The sequence below is a fragment of the Myxine glutinosa genome, chromosome 14, assembly GCF_964187855.1.
Source record: "Myxine glutinosa chromosome 14, kmMyxGlut1.1, whole genome shotgun sequence".
Taxonomy (NCBI): domain Eukaryota; kingdom Metazoa; phylum Chordata; class Myxini; order Myxiniformes; family Myxinidae; genus Myxine; species Myxine glutinosa.
Window position 1 is genome coordinate 19,973,967 of NC_136274.1, and position 21,573 is coordinate 19,995,539.

At 43.8% G+C, this 21,573-nt stretch overlaps 1 protein-coding gene across 2 annotated transcripts in view; it reads right to left on the reverse strand.

The window, feature by feature from the left end:
• The window catches only part of LOC137439469 (phospholipid-transporting ATPase IA-like), a 238,304-nt gene that overhangs the window by 173,267 nt on the left and 43,464 nt on the right, over nucleotides 1-21,573 (reverse strand). For both annotated transcript variants that reach the window (XM_078768165.1, XM_068135239.2), the window contains one exon: nucleotides 11,903-12,002. In XM_078768165.1, the coding sequence (XP_078624291.1) occupies nucleotides 11,903-12,002 (100 nt within the window). The remainder of the gene's footprint in view (nucleotides 1-11,902; nucleotides 12,003-21,573) is intronic.

Below are 21,573 nucleotides of genomic sequence, written 5' to 3' on the forward strand. Positions count from 1 at the left end.
CGCTGCTGGCAGAGGCACGTAACAATTTGGGAGGGGCCATGGGCAGACAGGAGGGCATGTAATGGGGTCCCTTTTAGAGGGAGGTTGCAAACTGAACAGAATGGGCCTACTTCTTATTTGATCGACACAACGCAGATTCAACTATTGGAAACATGGCCTTACCTATACACATACTAATGAAATAACTGAAGTCCTATGGTGGCCTACGTGTTGCTTGTGGCCTAACTATGGGGTGCAACCTTTAACCCTTTAATAATGTCATATTTACAAGAATGATGTCATATTTACAAATGTGGGTTCTCAAAACCGCAACAATATATATTAGGCCAGGCCCTTATTTTATGAAAGTTTTAAATGTTACGCGCTCACCGTCGACAACTGGTCCATTTGCCCTAAAAGCAAATGAGGCCAAATTTCAGCTAAATACATAAATATTTAGAGGTAGTCCAGCATCCTTGAACATTTCCCCCTATAGGCCATGTGATTGAGGTCACGTAACACTAAAAACTGATGAATCTGTCAAAGACCGCATTCTCCCTGTGACTGATAAAGTTATCGATTTTGCAAAGTAGCAGCTTGACCTCAATCAGCCACGGGATGATTATAAAGAACTTCTGGAACTGACCATTTTGTATATTGGAGGAGTTCCTGCTCGTGGCATTCATTTCCGTGCTCCTGGTGCGATTCGCCATGCAAGATGGATGTCGAAGGCCATCTACAGTTTCAAAATCTGGCTTTTCCACCAACAGTTCAAGCTGATGGCACGAGAGAGGAATGGCCTACGAGAAATTTGTCTGTTTCTGAAGTGTATTTGCAGGCCTGTATGAAAGCTCCAAGTGCAGCTGAAGCTCCAATGAATGATCTGCTGCTGATGAAGATCTTGATCTCTTACAAGACTTCAAGCCGTGCAATCTCAACAGCCACCAGTGAGAAGTTGAGGAACCATCTGTGGTACTTGTCAGAAGAGTTGGTGGGGTTGGCCTTCTTCGACAAACAAGTGCCTATCGCTACTAAACAACTGATGGTGGAAGCACTGAAAGGTGAGCGTCCATTAGATGAAGAACCATCAAAGATGCCACGGCCTGACATGAAAGCCTTAAGCGAGAAGGGAATTGAAGAATTTGTGTCACCACACACAAAAACATTCTTCGAAAAGTTGAAATTCTCGTCAGACTTTTTAACTGTGGATCCAAGCACATGGGGTGACCATGAAGGCTACAGAGCTGCTGTGGAACAGATCAGGGAGTTGAAGGTCGTAAATGACCACGCTGAACGAGGTGTGGCCCTCATGAAAAGTTACAACCGGCTCCTTACCAAGGATGAGGAGCAACTCCAATTCTTACTTCAGGTCGTGTCTGAACACCGCCGTACTTATCCCGACTGTCGGAGAGCAACATTGGCTAAAATCAGGCAGCAATGATATGACTTATGTTGGTGAGAACCTTCCTTGACTAGAAACTAATATAATAACATCAGGAAATATAATAACATCAGGAATGTTAAATAGAATGAGAAATGAAAATAACTTTAAGAAGTGTATTTGTACAGCAGTATATTTTGTTGTGTGCTCTCTATATATAAATGGAAGGGAAAATGCAGGGAAAATGAAACGCTCTAGCACGGGAAATGGCCTTAAAATGCATGTTGTTGTTGTTGTTGTTGCTCTCTATATATAAAATCTTGATTTTTGAAGGTGCCTCTAAATATAAACACACTTGTATGAAATGTTGACTGCAGTGTTTCTATCCCAAATGGATCACATTTAGGCCATGACAACATTCAAATTAACATTTTAAAATTTTCACCCCGTTTAAAGGCCACCCTAATATATATATATATATATATATATATATATATATATATATATATATATATATATATATATATATATATATATATATATATATATATATATATATATATATATACAGGGTGTCCCAACACCTTGCCCCCCCCCCCACCCCCCACCCTGCCCAGCTCTACTGGGTCGCCACTTTACAATGGCGGGCATATAGCGGGAAGGATCATTCATTTGACATCTCAAATACCAAATTTCATAATGATCTAATGAGCCTTTCTTGTTCTGTTGCAGATTTTGTGAAGTGATGTCGTGGTCGGGTGATTCCGAGAAGAAAAGGTGAATATTCTGCATCATGGCTATCGCGTTCCGAGTCGCCAGGGATCAGACGCCGGGAACCATATCCAGATCCTGGGTTGCCAAGTACCTGAACAGGTCTGAGGACTTCGTCAAACGCAATTGGAACCGTGATCCCTTCGATTGCGAGATGGACAGCCGGCCCGAACAGACAGCACAATGTTTGTCTCAGGAAAGCAGGGATATCATCATTGAGTCGCTTGCCAAGGAGAAGAAAAGCATTTGAGGGCTCCAAAAGGAGATTGAACGGGTTCGAGGGAAGAAGAAGAGCTTATCAAGTATCCACAGGTTCCTTCAGTCCATTGGCACAAAGGCTTTTCACCAAAGTCCAGCACCGAAGCTGACGGAGAAGAACGTCGAGGATCGAATGTGGTTTTGTGAGTTTTTGAGCGAGTGGACCTCTGATGATTTTCTTTTCCTGGCCCCTTCTGATGATTTTTTCATTTATGAGGCTCGACGTCCCAACTTCCAGAACGACAGAATTTGGTCTCTTCACAATGATGACATTCCACAAGAACTCAAGATTCGAGAGAAATCGAAGACAGCATGGTGCGTTGGCGTCTTCTTGATGTTCACAGCGAAAAAGCTGATGTGGGTCATCAAAGAGCAAGGACAATCATGGGACGGCAAATACCTCCGAGACGTTGTGCTGACCCGCCATGTTATTCCGTTCTTACGGAACCCAGAAAATGTCCTCAGCATCAAGGAGACCACGTTTCTGCACGACCGAGCCCCGTGCATGAGCGCACTGGCGACCCAGAATCTTCTGAAGGCGAACAAGGTCGATTTTTTCAGAAACGATGAGTGGCCGGGAGCATTGCCTGACCTCAACGCCTGTGAACATTTGGGGGCGATACTCAAGGACAGAGTTGAACAACGCCTCCAGAACACCAGGGAAGAGCTTCTCACTGCTTTGACTAACGTCCTCGAAGAAATGGAGTTCGATCGTGACTTGTTTGTGTCTCTCTTGGAATCCTACCCCGCGCGTTTGGAGGCAGTTCGGTCGGCGGGCGGTGGGCACACCAAATATTGAAGCAAAGCTTTGAAACTGTGCACATGAGATGTCGAATAATAAAGCTTTTTTCCCCTATTCGTGGTTTCTCCCTACCTCTCCTACGTTGGGCTGGGCAGGGGGGGGGGGGGGGGGGATAAGGTGTTAGGACACACATATACACACATATATATACAGTCACGTGAAAAAGAAAGTACACCCCATGTTAAGTTTGAACTTTTTCGACATATTTCAACATAAAGCTATTTGATCTTCATTTCAACAATATTGATAGATAAAGGTGATATAACATAACAAATATCATGAAACATTTACATTTTGTAGTCCATTGTATAATTTAAATGAACATAAATGCAAATTTCGCATGTGGAAAAAGTAAGTACACCCCGACATTTATCACTACTTCAAATACCTAAAATTAGAATCAGGTGCACCAGCTCAGGTGCAAATGAATAGAACATCGTTAGAGACAATCTTGGAGGAACCTGTCTTATTTAAACCTCAGACATTTAGTTTGGTTTGCTCTTTGTTGTTGAAGTGTGCGGCGTCACCATGCCTAGATCAAAAGAGCTCTCTGAGGCCTTCAGAAAGAAGGTTATAGATGCCTACGAGTCTTGGAATGGATTTAAAAAGATCTCCAAACAATTTGAAATAAATCATTCGACTGTCCGGAAGATCATCTACAAGTGGAGAAGATTACAAACAACTGCCAACTTGTTCAGGCCAGGCCGCCCCAGCAAGTTCAGCCCGAGAGCAGACCGCAAGATGCTGAAAGAAGTCTCTAAGAACCCCAGAATGTCATCACGGGACCTACAGGTAGCTCTGCTGTTCTGCTCTGCTGTTCCAATGTTGTCAAAGTGCACGAGTCTACCATTAGAAAGAGGCTGCACAAATTTGATCTACATGGGAGGTGTGCCAGGAGGAAACCTTTGAGGTCCAGAAAGACAATCAGGGCAAGACTAAAGTTTGCCAATGAACACCTCGGCAAAGACCAGCACTTCTGGAACAATGTGCTCTGGACAGATGAGTCAAACGTAGAGCTATTTGGCCACAGTAGCAGAAGACATGTTTGGCGAAAACCAAACACAGCATTTGACCACAAGAACCTGATACCAACTGTAAAGCATGGTGGTGGACATATTATGGTTTGGGGCAGCTTTGTTGCATCAGGGCCTGGGCAGCTCACCGTCATAGAATCCACTATGAATTCTTCATTATACCAGAGGGTGCTTGAGGAGAATGTGAGGCCATCTGTCGGAAAGTTGAAGCTCAAACGAAGGTGGACCTTGCAACATGACAATGACCCGAAACATACCAGTAAATCCACCAAGGAATGGCTGAAAAGAAAGAAATGGAGGGTTCTGGAATGGCCAAGTCAAAGCCCAGATCTACAGACTTGGCATTTAATATGGAATATTTTTTTTTTCTTGACTTGGGTTTACTTTCTTAACTCAGTATATCAATCTGGTGAGTTTCTTTTACACTTTGGTGATTTATTTGTTAAAAGAACCTTGTCACTGATTGTCTGTCGCAGCAAGAAGTCAAGAACAGGATTATATCACAGGTGGCATGGCAAAATGTATGGACAGGTGCATTTGATGATTGGCTTCACAGTCTGGTATACAAGGGTTGTTGCGTTCTGTATTAGTGGAAAACAACTGATGCACGTCCCCAAAAGTTATTGCCGCTTCCTCTGGAGATGGTCCGTCAACTCGACAATGCTGTTTGTCATGGAGTGGTGGCTTTACGAAATCACGGCATGAAACAGTGTGCTATTGCTCGGCAGTATGGCATCACTCAAGGTCAGGGGTCAAAGATCCTGAAATGAAATGCTCAGAGGGGTGTCCCTACTCCAATCCCGAGGCCAGGACGTCCCCGCAGAACCACAAGGAGGGATGATCGCCAGCTGCACCGGTTAGTCCGCAATGGCCGTACCAAGTCAGCTATTCGGCTTAGGGCTGAGTGGCAGCAACGGACAAATGTGCCTGTATCCAGGAGGCGAGTCAACCAACGACTGGTTCTAGCACGCTATCGTGCAAGGCGTCCCCTGAGAAAGCCACGCCTGACCAGACAACACCGCCAGCGCCGATTGCAGTGGGTCAGAGAGCACCGTCAATGGCAGCCAGGACACTGGAATCACGTGATCTTCAGTGACGAGTATAGATTTCTGGTCTATCGTCAAGATGGCCACGTCCGAGTGCGCAGACAAGTGCATGAAGCCTACAACAAAGATTGTATAGTGCCAAGAGTCCAAGCTGGCGGTGGTGAGGTGTGACCGTTTAGGCTGCTTTTCATGCAGGGGGCAAAACTGACCTGGTTGTTCTGAATGGAAACCTGAACCAGTTCAAGTACAGGGCCATTCTGGAAGAAACATTGCTTCCATTTGCTCGTGCAGCCTTTCGAGGAAACTTTGTCTTCCAAGATGACAATGCATGGCCTCATCATGCTTGCATGATCCAGCACTTTCATGCTGACCATGGTGTCGAGCATATGGAGTGGCCTACCATGTCCCCGGATATGAATCCGATAGAGAACTTGTGGGCAGAATTAACGCGCAAATCGACCACTTGGACCAGCAGCTGACCTCTGTGCGTGAATTGCAGCAGGCTATTGTCCCTGCATGGCAAGCGATTCCTGTCCAAACCTTGGCAAATCTCGTGAACAGCATGCCTCAACGTGTACGTGCTCTCCTGAATGCTCGTGGGGGTTACACGAAGTACTGAACTGTAATTTTACTGTTCGTAATCCCAGTCGTAATTTAACTTTTGTTTTTGTTAAAAAAAATTTGGCTAATGTGCAAAATAAACAGATACTTCTGGAAAACGTACAGAAGTTAAACACAGTACTGTCCATGAATTGAGTTCGATATCAGTTTACATCACTTTCAAGGATCAATTTATTTGTTTCGAAATGTCAAATGTGGTTTTTGTTTCTTTTAAAGGTCACATTAACAAAATCTAGAATAATTTCAACATAATTCCAATGAACTTTTGGTTCTAAGACATCTTGAAAAGTAAGTTCACCCCCACAAAAAAAATATTCCATATTAAATGCCAAGTCTGTAAATCCCATCGAGATGTTGTGGGGGGCGTTTGAAACGAGCTGTGCATGCAAGAAACCCCTCAAACATCGCACAGCTGAAAGAATTCTGCATGGAGGAGTGGGAAAAAAATTTCTCCCAGTCGATGTCAGAGACTGGTAGACAGTGATAAGAAACGCTTACTTGAGGTTGTTTCTGCCAAAGGGGGCAATACCACCTATTGGAGCCAAGGGTGTACTTACTTTTTCCACATGCGAAATTTGCATTTATGTTTATTTAAATTATACAATGGATTCAAAATGTAAATGTTTCATGATATTTGTTATATTATATCACCTTTATCTTTCAATATTGTTGAAATGAAGATCAAATAGCTGTACGTTGAAATATGTTGAAAAAGTCAAAACTTTACATGGGGTGTACTTACTTTTTCACATGACTGTATGTGTGTATATCTGTGTGTGTGTGTGTGTGTGTGTGTGTGTGTGTGTGTGTGTGCGTGCGTGCGTGTGTGTGTCAGTGTGTGTGTGTCTGTGTGTGTGTTTGTTTGGTTTTAATGCCCTGCGGTTTGATTATAATGCCGGGCAGTTTGTATATAATGCCAGGTGGTTTGGTTATAATGCCGGGTGGTTTGGTTATAATGCCGGGTGGGTTGGTTATAATGCCGGGTTGGTTGGTTATAATGCCGGGTGGTTTGGTTTTAATGCCCTGCGGTTTGATTATAATGCCGGGTGGTTTGGTTATAATGGCGGGTGGTTTGGTTATAATGTCGGGTGGTTTGGTTATCGTGCCGGGTGGTTTGATTATAATGCCGGGTGGTTTGATTATAATGCCGGGTGGTTTGGTTATAATGCCGGGTGGTTTGGTTTTAATGCCGGGTGGTTTGGTTATAATGTCGGGTGGTTTGGTTATAGTGCTGGGTGGTTTGGTTATCGTGCCGGGTGGTTTGGTTATAATGCCGGGTGGGTTGGTTATCATGTCGGGTGGTTTGGTTTTAATGCCCTGCGGTTTGATTATAATACCGGGCAGTTTGTATATAATGCCGGGTGGTTTGGTTATAATGCCGGGTGGTTTGGATATCATGCCGGGTGGTTTGGTTATAATGCCGGGTGGTTTGGTTATAATGCCGGGTGGTTTGGTTATAATGCCGGGTAGTTTGGTTATAATGCCGGGCGGTTTGGTTATAGTGCCAGGTGGTTTGGTTATAATGCCGTGTGGTTTGGTTATAGTGCCGGGTGGTTTGGTTATAGTGCCGGGTGGTTTGGCTATAATGCCGGGTGGTTTGGTTATAATGCCGGGTGGTTTGGTTATAATGCCGGGTGGTTTAGTTATAATGCCGGGTGGTTTGGTTATAATGCCGGGTGGTTTGGTTATAATGCCGGGTGGTTTTGGTTATTATGCCGGGTGGTTTTGGTTATTATGCCGGGTGGTTTGGTTATAGTGCCGGGTGGTTTGGTTATCGTGCCGGGTGGTTTGGTTATCGTGCCGGGTGGTTTGGTTATCGTGCCGGGTGGTTTGGTTATCATGCCGGGTGGTTTGGTTATCATGCCGGGTGGTTTGGTTATAATGCTGGGTAGTTTGGTTATAATGCCGGGTGGTTTGTTGGTAATGCCGGGTGGTTTGGTTATCGTGCCTGATGTTTTGGTTTTAATGCCGGGTAGTTTGGTTATAATGCCGGGTAGTTTGGTTATAATGCCGGATGGTTTTTTGGTAATGCCGCGTGATTTGGTTATAATGCCGGGTGGTTTGGTTGTAATGCCGTGTGGTTTGGTTATAATGCCGGGTAGTTTGGTTATAATGCCGGGCGGTTTGATTATAATGCCGGGTGGTTTGGTTGTAATGCCGGGTGGTTTGGTTATAATGCCGGGTGGTTTGGTTATAATGCCGGGTGGTTTGGTTATTATGTCAGGTGGTTTGGTTATAATGCCGGGTAGTTGGATTATTATGCCGGGTGATTTTTTTTTTTTTTTTTGCTGGGTGGTTTGGTTATAATGCCGGGTGGTTTGGTTGTAATGCTGGGTGGTTTCGTTATAATGCCGGGTAGTTTGGTTATAATGCCGGGTGGTTTGTTGGTAATGCCGGGTGGTTTGTTGGTAATGCCGGGTGGTTTGGTTGTCGTGCCTGATGTTTTGGTTTTAATGCCGGGTAGTTTGGTTATAATGCTGGGTAGTTTGGTTAAAATGTCAGGTGGTTTGGTTATACAAGGTGATTTTTTTCCGTTGCATTGGCAGCAGTCGGTCTTGGCAGGAGTTTGTAATTCGTTTATGGTGCCGGCGAGAATCAAACCTGGGGCAAACAGCTCAAACTCGAGTGCACATATCTCCAAACTATCCAAGCGATCTTTGTGAGATTTAACTGTTGATTTTTTTTTTAACTTCGACATTTTACAGCAGTAGTTTTATGGACAATCATCCATGAGTTTGGGCAAACTGCAATGCGGATACAAAGTGAAATCTACTTTTGAAATAAAATCGTGATTTTTTTTTTTCTTTAACCGCTATGTTTTCAATCTTTCCTGTTTAATAATTCAGTATGAGCCATTATAACGTAGCGATCTCCGAATTGGCAAGGTGTACGGCCTCTTAGTGACACATTTCAAACGACAAATCTGCTGAGACTTTTTAAAATGCAGCGACTTTTGTCCACAAGGCGCACAAATCCATCCAAAGACTGCAATGCGCATGTCAGCCTGCCAAAAATGCTACATCGACAGCCGGCAACTTTTGCTGTTGCAAGTGAAGATGTGGTCTGATTTTTTTTTTTTAATTCAAGCCATGAAATCTGCAGACACAACGAACCGTGCAGACTAGCCGGAAATTAAATCTGCTTACGGATCGTTAAATCGTTCTTAATGCGAAAGTGAATTTATTAAAATCCTCGAGATTTTGCGCTATGACATGCTTGATGGCTTCATTTGAGCCTTTATTTATTCCATCGATTTTGCAAAAGCAACTTGCTTACACATCCATAAAGCGCTATAAATATAAAAGTGCAATTCTTAACTCGGAGCTGCAGCCGATAAATACTTTATTTTAACATTCGCATGATTAATAAGCAACTTTATTAGATAACACGGTGTGTTTGACTGTCAGTGTTTTTGATCTTTCCAACAAATTATTGAGCTCATTTAAATAAAAAAACATCACATTGCTATTCGATACCAATCCTGCCAGCCTTTGTACAAGCATTACACGTACTAGTGAAATACCCGTGCTACGCACGGGTGGGAGGCCAGAAGCAAACAGGCAATGCAGATACGGCGAATGCTAAAGCATGAAACCAATAAATTCCACATTCCTGTAGCACCTTCAGTCGCACGTCAGACATGGACAGCAAGTTCGTGAAGGACTTCCATGAAAAACGTACCCATTCACAAACAAACGGGTACGTTCACGTATAGAAACATCGATCGTGGGTCCATGGCGAATCTGCATATGGCGATCCGCGAAGTTCACGTTTGAAAGGCAGAAACCATCACGGCATGTCGTCATTTACTTGAACTCGATGTCGCTTTTTTCATTCCAAACAACATAACTCCAATCACAAATTAATCACAAAATAAACTTTTAACAACATTGTTAATGTTTCCTTCATTGTAAAAACTACCAAGTCAACAGTTAAAAGGATTTTGAGCCGATAGGTGTTACGGCCTTGGCAAGATCGATGGAGACAGCGATCTGTTAGCGTATACACCACCCAAATAGCTATGTGGAATTCTCTCATGCAGAGATTGAACTCACGTCGTTTGAACTTTGGCCGAGGTCATTATTTACTTTTAATGATGTTTATATACGAATCAAAAAGAAGATAATTGGTTTTGGGTCGTCCTTTCCGCATGTCTCGTGGGATTGTGAGTTGGAGAGATGACCATGATGGCGGGGAGGGGGTTGGCATTCTCTCAAGCAGGGATTCAACCCATGTCCTTATAAAAGGTCTTTGTCCGAGGTCACTGAGTCCGATCGGTGCAGCCGATCAGTGCAGATGTGCAGCGTTCGGTGCAGCCGTTTGTGCGGCACCCGGTAAAATAACGTTATGCGGAAGTCCAAACCTGAAAATGCTGGAGGCCAAAGCTGAAATTGGAAAAACAATATTCCCTATTTTACTCCAGGAGATCCCAGGATTACCCACCCAAAATATCGTTGCAATCGGTTCAGCCGTTTTTGCGGTACCTTCGAATGGACGGACAGACAGACAGACAGACGGACGGACATTTGGTGAATTATAGTAAGATTACACGCGTACCTTTGCCAGGCTGAAAAGTTTACATTTTTTATCCACTAATACGACGGATCTGGATTCGGACTTGAACCAAAATCTAATCAGCTTGTTCTTGTTGCCTACCCAACTCATCCACCAAGTCTCTTCCAAATCCATCCATAACTTTTTGAGATATCGTGCTATGTATCGGTTTTAGCCCTATTACTCAATAGTGAAGAATCACTTTAAAATTCTCTAATCTGAATCTGCATTTGGATCTTCACTAAAATTGAATCAAGTCTTCCTTGTGAAACACCCAAACTATCCACCAAATTTCATTGAAATCCGTCCGTAACCTTTTGAGATATCGTGCTTATTGTTACGGATCCTTCACTTCTGCCTTTGTTGTTATTATATACTTGTCGGATTTTTAGTTTCAGGTAATATTGTTGTTAAGATTTTTGTGTGAAATGGAGATGACTTTAGTAAAAGGTAAAAATAAATGTTTGTGAAGGAAAAAGGAAAACCGGCAAAGGAACCAGAAGTGGAGAGAGATCGAGATCGCCAGGGAGAGGGGGAGACAGTTGTGAGTCGCATCGAGGCTGCGGGCGGACTTTTTTTGATATTGGTCCCGGGAAAGGGATTGCCCGCGACAGATACATATTGCGATTGCAATTAAACCTGCATCTTAGGTTTTATCACCAAGGATGAGCTATTGTTGGAGGGAGCCAGCGCCTCCATTACAGGTCTATCCACCATTTTGTCCTCAAACAGACTGTCTGCTTGGTGCATCTTGTTTTGTCATTGGGATTCCCATATCCACATCATCATGTTGATTGCTGTTGGTTTACATATCGGCTCAATTCCCCTTATTGACCTCTCACCTCGTAACTCCTCGTCCGCCTCTATGCCGATACCTGCCTGTCCTCGTCATTCTGCATGGTTTCAACCAGCGTGGGGATTAGTGCACGGACTTTGGGGAATGTTACATTCCACTCACGTTTGTTGTATCATGAGTTTATTGCTTTAAAAGCATTGGGGGAATGATGGTACCATCATATGTATTGTTTGTTTGATGCAAGTGACATTTTCATTGTACTTTCTTTAATAGTGTTATTATTGTGTATGTGAGAGTTCTTAATACAATTACTTGTTTTGTTCTACAGTTACATTGGTGTGGTTTTACCATGGTTTATTAGAACACTCAAAATAACAAATCTTTCTGCCGCGTTCCCTCTCGAGACTCTGAGGTGCACCATCACCGGGGTTTGGGGAGGAACACGTAACATTACAGATAAACAGACAGACAGGGGTGAAAACATAATCTCAAATGAGCCACAGCATCTGGAATTTGCGAACGTGGTGTCACAGGTATCATGGGGTTCATTGATTGCTAAGATTGTTGCAAAAAGACATTTTCAGAGTTTTACTTGGTGTTCATGCAGAATACCATGTTTGAGAACAAAGTATATCATGTGCAATGCGTATGGCCTCACACCTTACTCGATTGTTACAGAACCTCTCCGTCTGTGGTTTATTGATGCCAATCCCTCGCACGTCCTTTATTGTCTGTGACATCCCTCGCAGTGCTGTGGCAGCTGAGCAGATTGTGAGGGAATGGGGATGGCAGAGAAGGGAGATTAAATTGATAAACAACAAAATGTGGCTCCGACACAAATGTAAGCCTAGTCCCGCTATACGAACACTCAATATGATGATTTCCTGTTGGTGGACAATCCTGTTTTCCTGAACAGATTTCAATTTGATATATATAACCAGCAGTGAAATTCTCCACATCAGTTGAGTCCATTGCAAAGAAACGAAATAATTAAAATTCTTAATTCTTTAATAAATTAATTATTTAATAAAATATTAGAATAATCTAATTTTAAAAATAATTAGTATATATATAATATATAATATATATATAATATTATATATTATAATAAATTAAATTAAATATATATTATAATTATAATACTATATATGATATATATTATTAAATATATATATTATTATTATTATATTATATCAAATATATATATATATATATATATATATATATATATATATATAAATATATATATATATATATTAATATATATTAAAAAAATATATATACGTATATATAATTAAAATATAATAATATTAAATAATATAATGTCTTTAATAAATTAATTGTTAATTATTTAATAAAAGAAATAGATTCATAATAACTAAAAAATTCTGTTATGGTCAGTCTATTAAGTCTACTATGGTTAGGGAGGAACTGCAGGTCAAAGTATTTAGGCAGATGCCATCCATGGTGGTACGTTGGCTTTTGTCCCTTGAACGCAAGGGGGTCGCTTTTGGAGATGGGCTCTTGGGGGACGAAGGGGGCATGGTTTAAGGAATATTCAATACATTAACGACTAGTCTGTGCTGTCGAAGCAGTTTCTTGGCATGGGTTATGCTGGGTGGTTTGCCATTGCCTTTCCTGCAGACAGTCAGGGCAGAAATTTGTGATTTGGCCATGGTGCTGGCGACAGCTCGCCAAGTCTTCGCAAATGGCACCATGTGATCTTTCCGTCCATCAACTAATGCAAGCAGACGAGACACCCAGTTTAACTTCCATTGGAGAGAGGGCACACTCATCCATGTATCGCTCTGCCTGTGAAACACAATGAAGGTGACAGTTTCTAGCCGCGTCGGGATTCAAACCCAGGCGAGACAGCTGAGGTGAGTGTGCATACCTCTCGACCTTCCTGACTAACCCTAAACTATGTTTTAGGGATGCCAATGGAGAGCATTGAAGAAAAGAAGAAAAAAAACACATAAAAATTAAATAAAAATTTGAAGCTTCAATTTTTGGGGGGGAATTTGAATAAAAACAGCCTTCATTGTTATCATAATTGTGTAACTATAATAGACATATTTTTAGGCAAAAAAGGTGTGGAAGTTGGGCATATCTGATGGTTTATACGAATGCTCTTGCTAAGGCGTAACCAGTTCTGGGCACCTAACATAAGGGAAAGCAAGCTGTTGTCTAATATCACACAACTGTGTCCTCTCGTATTCGAGATTCGCAGGTGAAGCAAAATTCCACCGCGGGCAACGTGATTTGCGATCTGCCTCGGAAATGAATGAAGAAGCCTCCTTACAGAAATAGCAAGGATGTCTTGGGACGCTCTTGTGATTGTATAATCGACAGGAAGCTCCGTGAATGGCTAATGTCATAAGTATCAACCTCTATTCCATGCGATGAATTGTTCATGCAATTGTTTTAAACCTCAGACCGGTTTTCTTGTCTGAAAGCCAAGAAACAGCAAGGTGCCACACGCTTTATTGATGGCTGTGACTGACAGCACTTGATGAAATGTGAAGAATACATCATCATCTCTATAATATTCTCCGGAGGTGCTTCTGTCTGTGAGTCTGTGCGTATGTCTGTCTGTCTGTCTGTCTTTTTGTCCATGGGTGTGGCTTCAAAAACAAATCACCACCATTTTGTTTACTCGCATAGCTTTGAGGCCTCTTTTGTTAGGCCCGCGGTGTCTTGCTCTCTTTCACAGTTTTATTTCAACTCTAATTCGATATCTCATTTCATTTTTCACAGTTGCTAACATGGTTTTAGACTCGGTTGTAAAAAACGGGAAGAACCTTCCATGAAAGTTACCGTTTATAGAACACAAATGCCAGTCATTTAGACTTCCTCATGGCTTTATCTCGACTCTAATTCACCATCACAGTCGCTGGGATGGTTCAAGTCTCAGTTTGAGCTAAAGTTGAGAAAATCGGCGAAAAGTATTCCAAGAGCTGTTTTGAATGTGTCTAGTCAGACGAGACGTGTGCACGGGGAAGGAGAGAGGGGAAGGAGAATAAGAGGTCACGGCGAGGTCACGTCTTTTCGAAGCTGTTCCATGTGCTCACGCTTTCGAAGCTAAGTGATCTTTCACATTTGTGTTTTTGGCGTATCTTTATCTTTCTTTCGGTGTATGTACCTATTGGGGTGACTTTAATAGGTTTCTCGGTGTTGGTTTTTCATACCTGTGTACAGAATCGTTGGTTTTTTTCGTATCGTGTATTCTGAGGCCTAGTGTAGTGCTAGTAGTAGTAGGCTACCATGTCCTCAGACCTTGGCTTGAGGCTTTTGTTTTTTGTCTCAGCGGTTCTTCGATCGCGCTGCAACTACTCTCGGTCTCTGTTTTTCACGGTCTTTTCACCCATACTCCCTTGTTTTAAAATCTCAAAAAAAAAACCAAAATTTTTTTTTCCTTCCCTGTTCTTATCCGCTTGTACGTTCTTATTTGTTCTTTCGTTCTTCGTTCTTTTGCTCTTTCGTTCTTCGTTATTTGTTCTTTCGTTCTTCGACCACGTTGTTCGAGATCACGTGATCAAGTTGTGAATACATGTTTCATCTGTCACCTGAAGAACTTTATTATTATGTCATATTCCATAACACTTTTTTCTACTTCTTCTATAAAAGGATGCTTTCGACTTGCTCACCAATTCTATTCATTCAAAAAAAAAATTCCATCTCTTACAGTGCATCTTTCATTCATTCCCTAAACTCTCCAGAACTCCACCCATCCTTAAGCGTCCTCAAACGTATTTTTGACTCGAATGTCTCAAGAAACTCATTTTGCAATAAATGTTCGTTTCCCATAAATCGTACACTTTTCAAAATCCAATCTCACCCCTCCCCTCCAAATCTTCCCCATCACCCATCTCTGTCAAATCTTCCCCCTTGCCCCTCCCCCCCAAATCTTCCCAAACACCCATCCCTCCTAAACTCCCCCCACACCCCTCCCCTCCGAGACTCTCCCTCATTCCTCCCCTCCTAGACTCCCCTCTCACCCCTCCTCCTCAAAGCGTCCTCCCCGCTTCTTCCCCCTTCCAACTTTCACCTTCATCTTCCTCAACCTTCTGCCTCACTCTTCTCCCTCCTCAAATAACACCTCACTGCGCCTCACCCAAACACCATCAAACCTTTTGTCCGCCCCATTCTTCCCTTTCTCCAAGCTATTCTGTAATCTCTGACACATCTGCAACAGCTCTCCCTACCTCTTCCTCCTCTTCCACATCCTGCCCTAACGCTCCCCCCCCCTGTTCTGTATCCGATGCTCCCCCTTCCTCTTCCTTAACAGTATGGACCTCAAACATCCGGGGCCTTCGCTCAAACTTAACTGATCTCTCCATACAGGTTGCTTCTGACAAACCAGACGTGATCTGCTTAACAGAAACCTTCCTCCTTCATGATGTCTCTGATTCCTTGGTATCTCTCCCAGGTTACTCCCTCCTCTGGTATGATAGACCTGAACCTCGTTCTGGAGGTGGGGTTGCTATCTTTATAAAAAACTCTCTTCCTCACTCGCCCTGCACTGCCCTCTCTCCACCTCACCCCCAGGAATACCTTTGGCTACGGCTTCCCCTTCGCTCCCACCTTTTGTTCATATGCGTGTTGTACCGTCCACCAAACAGTGATGACTCCATCTACATCTCGCTGTCTGATAATATGGACCAACTTCTATCTACCCATCCCAACTCTCTCTTCCTCATATGTGGTGATTTCAACTGTCACCATGCCAGTTGGCTGGGTGTGGGTACCTCTCTCACCAGCCATGGCTCTTCAGCAAAGGACTTCTGTGACTCACTGGGACTGACACAATCTGTCAATTTCCCAACCCGGATCTCAGTCAACGGAGAATCTTCTCTTCTGGACTTGGTTTAGTCCGGCAGATATGTGAAGAATTGTGGTAGAATTGTGCCTTTGATGATACAAGCATGAAACTTGGCACACAGTTAGGGCATACCCTTACAGTGAAATTTGGATGTAGGGGCATTCCAGATTTCTCCTTGGCCCAAAATGGCGGCCATTTTACAAAATGGCGGCTAAGAAGGACATATTTACCTATTATTTCAGACTTGTCATTTGTGCTGCTATTGAAACACAATGTAATGAGCATATTATAAATTGTCATGTACATGCTATGCAATACCTTCATACTGGGTTCAAAATTGGAATCTACGGTGGCCTATAAGGGGCAGAACAAATGGTTTACCATTGCAATAGACAGGACTGGTCTAGCGGTTTAATTATTTAACTTTGCATGACTATCTGATTTCTCCTGGGTGTAATTTTGGTTCAATACCTTTATATGAACAACTTTGATGTAGCTTTATGAACTTTCCTATCATAGACTAGGTGACTATAAGGAACAATGCAAGGCTAGTGAAAAGTTACGAAAGCGAATTACTATATTTATGATAATAATGTATGTATTTCTTTTTCAGATGATAACTCGACTGCACTGCACCTTCGCTCATTGACTGTAGTAGCTACCTAGATTTGGTTCCCAATTTGTATATTGATTGGATGGTGGTGGTGGATAATGCTTAATTGACAATGGCCAACAAAAATTTCAAGCTATTAGACCCCCAAAGCCCTAGTACATCTGGAACAAACATGCCTTATCTGACAGATTGGGAGAAGTGTGTGTTATGTCAGGAGGTCACCGATGAGGCCCTTGCCTGTCCAGCTGATTCCAAGCGAACCACAGGGTCCGGATACCAAACTCTTGCAGATTATCTCCTCACCTTCAGTCAGATGGGCTGCCTGCCAAAATCTCTAGAACTGTCCCGCCTGGACGACGGTGAAGGTATCCAGTCAACCTTCCAGAGCCACAAGGCTAAGTGGCATGATTCATGCAGACTGAAATACAACAAAACTGAACTGCATCGGGCACAAAAAAGAGAAACGTCTAGTGAAGAAACCGCAAGTGTCTCAAGAAAGTACACCCGTCACAGAGTACATGTAGACCACACACAGCCACAGCCTGAAAAGTGTTTCTTTTGTGACAAACCAGCAGGTACTAATTCTCTGCGAAAAGCTTCCACCTTCGACCTCGATAAACATGTCAGGACAGCTGCCCTGAAACTAGGAGATCAGGCACTTCTTGCTAAACTGAGTGCAGGTGACCTTATAGCACAAGATGCACAGTACCACGTGAAGTGTCTGGTGTCACTTTATAACAAAGCAAGGGCCACAAGCACAACACTGAATGAACAAGATGATATCAATCACGGTATAGCACTTGGAGAGCTAGTGTCCTACATCGATGATGCCCGCACAGATGCTCTTGTGACACCAGTGTTCAAGCTGGTAGACCTAGCAAGACTATACACCACCAGGCTGGAACAGCTTGGAACAGTCTTGACCAGGCGTGTCCACTCCACCAAACTCAAAGATCGAATCATGACATATTTTCCAGACCTAGAGGAGCACATGTCCGGTCGAGATATTCTGCTTGCTTTCAACCAGGATGTTGGCTCAGCCCTTCAGAAGGCATGTGATCACGACACTGACAGTGATGGAGTTTGTCTTGCTAGAGCCGCAAATATAGTTCGTAGAGACATGTTGAAAATGAACTCAACATTTAGTGGTTCATTTGAAGCCCACTGCCAAGAACATTCGGTACCTAATTCGCTTGTATCACTAGTTTCTATGATCTTGAATGGTCCTAACATCCAAGAGCAGTCAAGCCACTCGTCGGTATCAACACCTACTCTCACAATCTCACAACTCCTTATGTTCAACAGTTACTCACGCCGCAGAGAGAGTAGCAGTACTACCACGTCCACGAGGCACAGTCACAATCGGGAGACTCCTCTGCCTGTGTACCTGGGCACCCTTATCCACACAAAGACTCGAAAAAGAGACCTGGTTGATACTATGTTCAACCTGGGTCTCTCGATCTCCTATGACAGGGTGCTTAGCATCTCCACGGACTTGGGGAACAGAATCTGCCGTTTCTTCCAAAATGAGGGTACAGTTTGCCCCCCTGAGCTAAAAAGTGACCTCTTCACAACTGGGGCAGTGGATAACATTGATCATAACCCCAGTTCAACAAGTGCCCACGACTCCTTCCATGGCACTGGCATTTCACTTTTCCAGCACCCAAATAGCGATAGCCGTGGAGTTCAACGGGTAAACCCAGATGACACATCAACAACAGATGCACACCTGCCACAGTCATACACCATCGTACCTCCTGTTGTTCTGGGTAAATGTGACCCACCTGTACCCAAGCTAGCGGGTCCCAACAAAAGCAACTGCCAACTCATCCCTGAAGCAATGCAGATTGAGTACAGGTAACTGATTATTGTGTTTGAACTGTGGACAGTTATATGTGTACCTAAATAACCAAGACTTGTTAACTTGTGTGGACTTGTTTGTTCTTAATTGTGTTCATTATCTTGCATTTTGACAGGTGGCTGGAGCAGATGGAGAAGACAGTGCTATCTGACACACCACTTAAGGGAGACGAGACAGTATCATGGGCTGGATACCATGCCAGCAAGCAGTCTATTCCAGAAGAACCAGAGTGTAGTGTGGCCTTAACTTCATTGCTGCCTCTCTTCTATGACCAGGCAAAATCTGTGGCAATGATTCGTCACTCCATGGATGTCATCAAGAAAGCAATCGATATTCTGAATCCAGGTCAGATCCCTGTAATCACACTTGATCAGCCACTGTACACACTTGCCAAACAGATCCAATGGAGATGGCCAGAAACACACGGAGAAGATCACTTCGTCATGGTCTTTGGTGGACTCCATATTGAGATGGCAGCATGGAAAACCCTCGGTGACCTTCTGGATAGCAGTGGGTGGACAGGCGTTCTGATGCTTGCAGGGGTTGCTACAAGTGGTACTGCTGATTCCTTCCTGAAAGTGACCCATGTGACACGCACACGACGAGCACACCAAGTCACAGCCAGTACTCTCTATCTTCTCCTGAAGGAAGCCTACAGCCAGTACACCAGTGGACTAGATGAGGGACAGGATACGATACCACTAGATGACTGGTGCGGTGAACAAGCCAATGCAAGTCCACAGTTTCAGTTCTGGTTCCTAATTATGCAGCTAGAACTGGCAGTCCTGATCTATGTGAGATCCGTCCGTGAAGGAAACTTCCAACTGTACACTGATGCTCTGACCAAGCTTGTACCATGGTTCTTCGCCTTGGGACATACAAACTATGCCAGGTGGATCCCAGTTCACTTGCGCGACATGGTGACACTTGCAACAAAGCATCCAACTGTATACGCACAGTTTCTGGCAGGAAACTTCACCATGAAGAAGACTACACGTGCATTCTCTGCCATAGCCTTAGACCAGGCACACGAGCAAAATAATGCATTGGTGAAAGGTGATGGAGGGGCTGTAGGTCTTACGGAGAATGCTGCAGCTTTGCGCCGATGGATGGTGTCTGGTCCAGAGATGGCCAAACTGATCTATAAGTTCGAGGCCACAACAGAAAAAAGAATTAGGAAAACTGAACTAAAACACCATGAACAGACAAAGCACACGCAGGTAGCCTTTGCTCGAGATGTGAGAGCACTCACCCGTGTCATAGGAGAGATGGGGAACCCATTCTGTGACGACAGCAAAGATCTCTTGGTGCTAGACAGCAGAGACCTGGCAGACCCAGCAGTCATCAACACCCTTTACCAGATCGAGAAGCTGGGAAAAGAACAGTATGACACATATGTGAACGAGAGGCTTGTACATCAGACAAAGCCTATCACTGACCCAATAAAAAGAAACAATCTCCCTCTCTTCAGCCGACCCCCAGTCAGAGAGAAGTCAAGAACAGAGTTGAAGGTGGTATCTCTGAAGAATGACTGCGTTCTGTTCTCCAGGCTGTTTATTGCATCCCAGACACGGAATGGAGATCTTGATGAATTCTTTGCACATGAAAACCAAGCTTGTCCCCCTGCATTGTCACAAATGGGCAAAATCCGGCTTGGAACCAAGTCTGATCTGGTTGGGTGCTTAGAAGATCTGATCACCTCACGGGAAAATGATGATGTAAGCCCCCCTGTTGAAGTCATGATCCTGGATGGAGCAGCCATCGTGAACATGCTGGCACCTCGTAATGCGAAGACCTTCTCTGAGTATGCATCACTAGTATTCTTGCCATACATCACATCTCAGATACAAAATAAGAGCAGGGTTGATATTATCTGGGATGAATATTTCCCAGACAGTTTGAAAGCCGACACCAGGAAGACGAGGGGTAAAGGCACCAGGAGACGAGTTGAGCCATCTAGTTCCATCCCTCGAAACTGGCAGGCCTTCCTTCGCATAGACGAGAACAAGGTGGAGTTGTTTGACTTTCTAGCAACGAGGATAGCAAACATTGAGACTGACAAGCAAATCGTCACCACAAACCACAAAGAAGTTTTTTGTACACAGCCACGAGATGTTACTGGTCTTTCCCCGTGTAGTCACGAGGAGGCAGATACAAGGATACTACTCCATGTCCAAGATGCAGTCAGACAGGGCTATACCAAGGTGTCAATCCGCACAGTGGACACAGATGTTTTGATCCTTGCAGTGGCAGCAACTGGATATCTTGACATCGATGAACTCTGGGTTGCTTTTGGCACAGGGAAGAATTTCAGGCACTTGGCAGCTCACGAGATGGCTGTGGCACTGGGACCAAACAAGTGCCGAGGGTTGCCATTCTTCCACGCCTTCACTGGGTGTGACACCGTGTCCTGCTTCGGCGGAAGGGGGAAGAAAACAGCATGGGAAACATGGAAAGCCTATGATGAGGTCACCTCAGCTTTCTGCGCACTGGCTGCCACACCAACCATTTCAACTGCAAATGACAACATGGATCCACTGGAGCGTTTTGTTGTTCTGCTCTACGATCGAACAAGCAGCCAGGAACATGTTAACGATGCCCGCAAGCATCTCTTCACCCAGACTGGTAGATCAATAGAGGCTATCCCACCAACGCAAGAAGCCCTCAGACAACACATCAAGAGAGCTGCCTACCAAGCCGGCTTTTGTTGGGGCCAGATGATGATTTGCGCACCTGAGCTCCCATCGCCAAGTGAATGGGGTTGGAAACAGAGTAATAACGGCTGGGGGGATATATTGGACAACCCTCACAGAGGCAACTGAGGCATGCCGACAATTGATTAGATGTGGATGCAAGAAGGGTTGCAGGAAACAGTGCAAGTGTGTTAAGGCCGCACTCCAGTGCTCAGCTCTGTGTCACTGTGCAGGGGAGTGCACACGATAGTATACAGGAGGAATAACACACCTGTTACATATACACAAACATGTGGAAGACTGTTTTGTAGACTGTTTTATAGTGAAAGTCACTTCCACAGC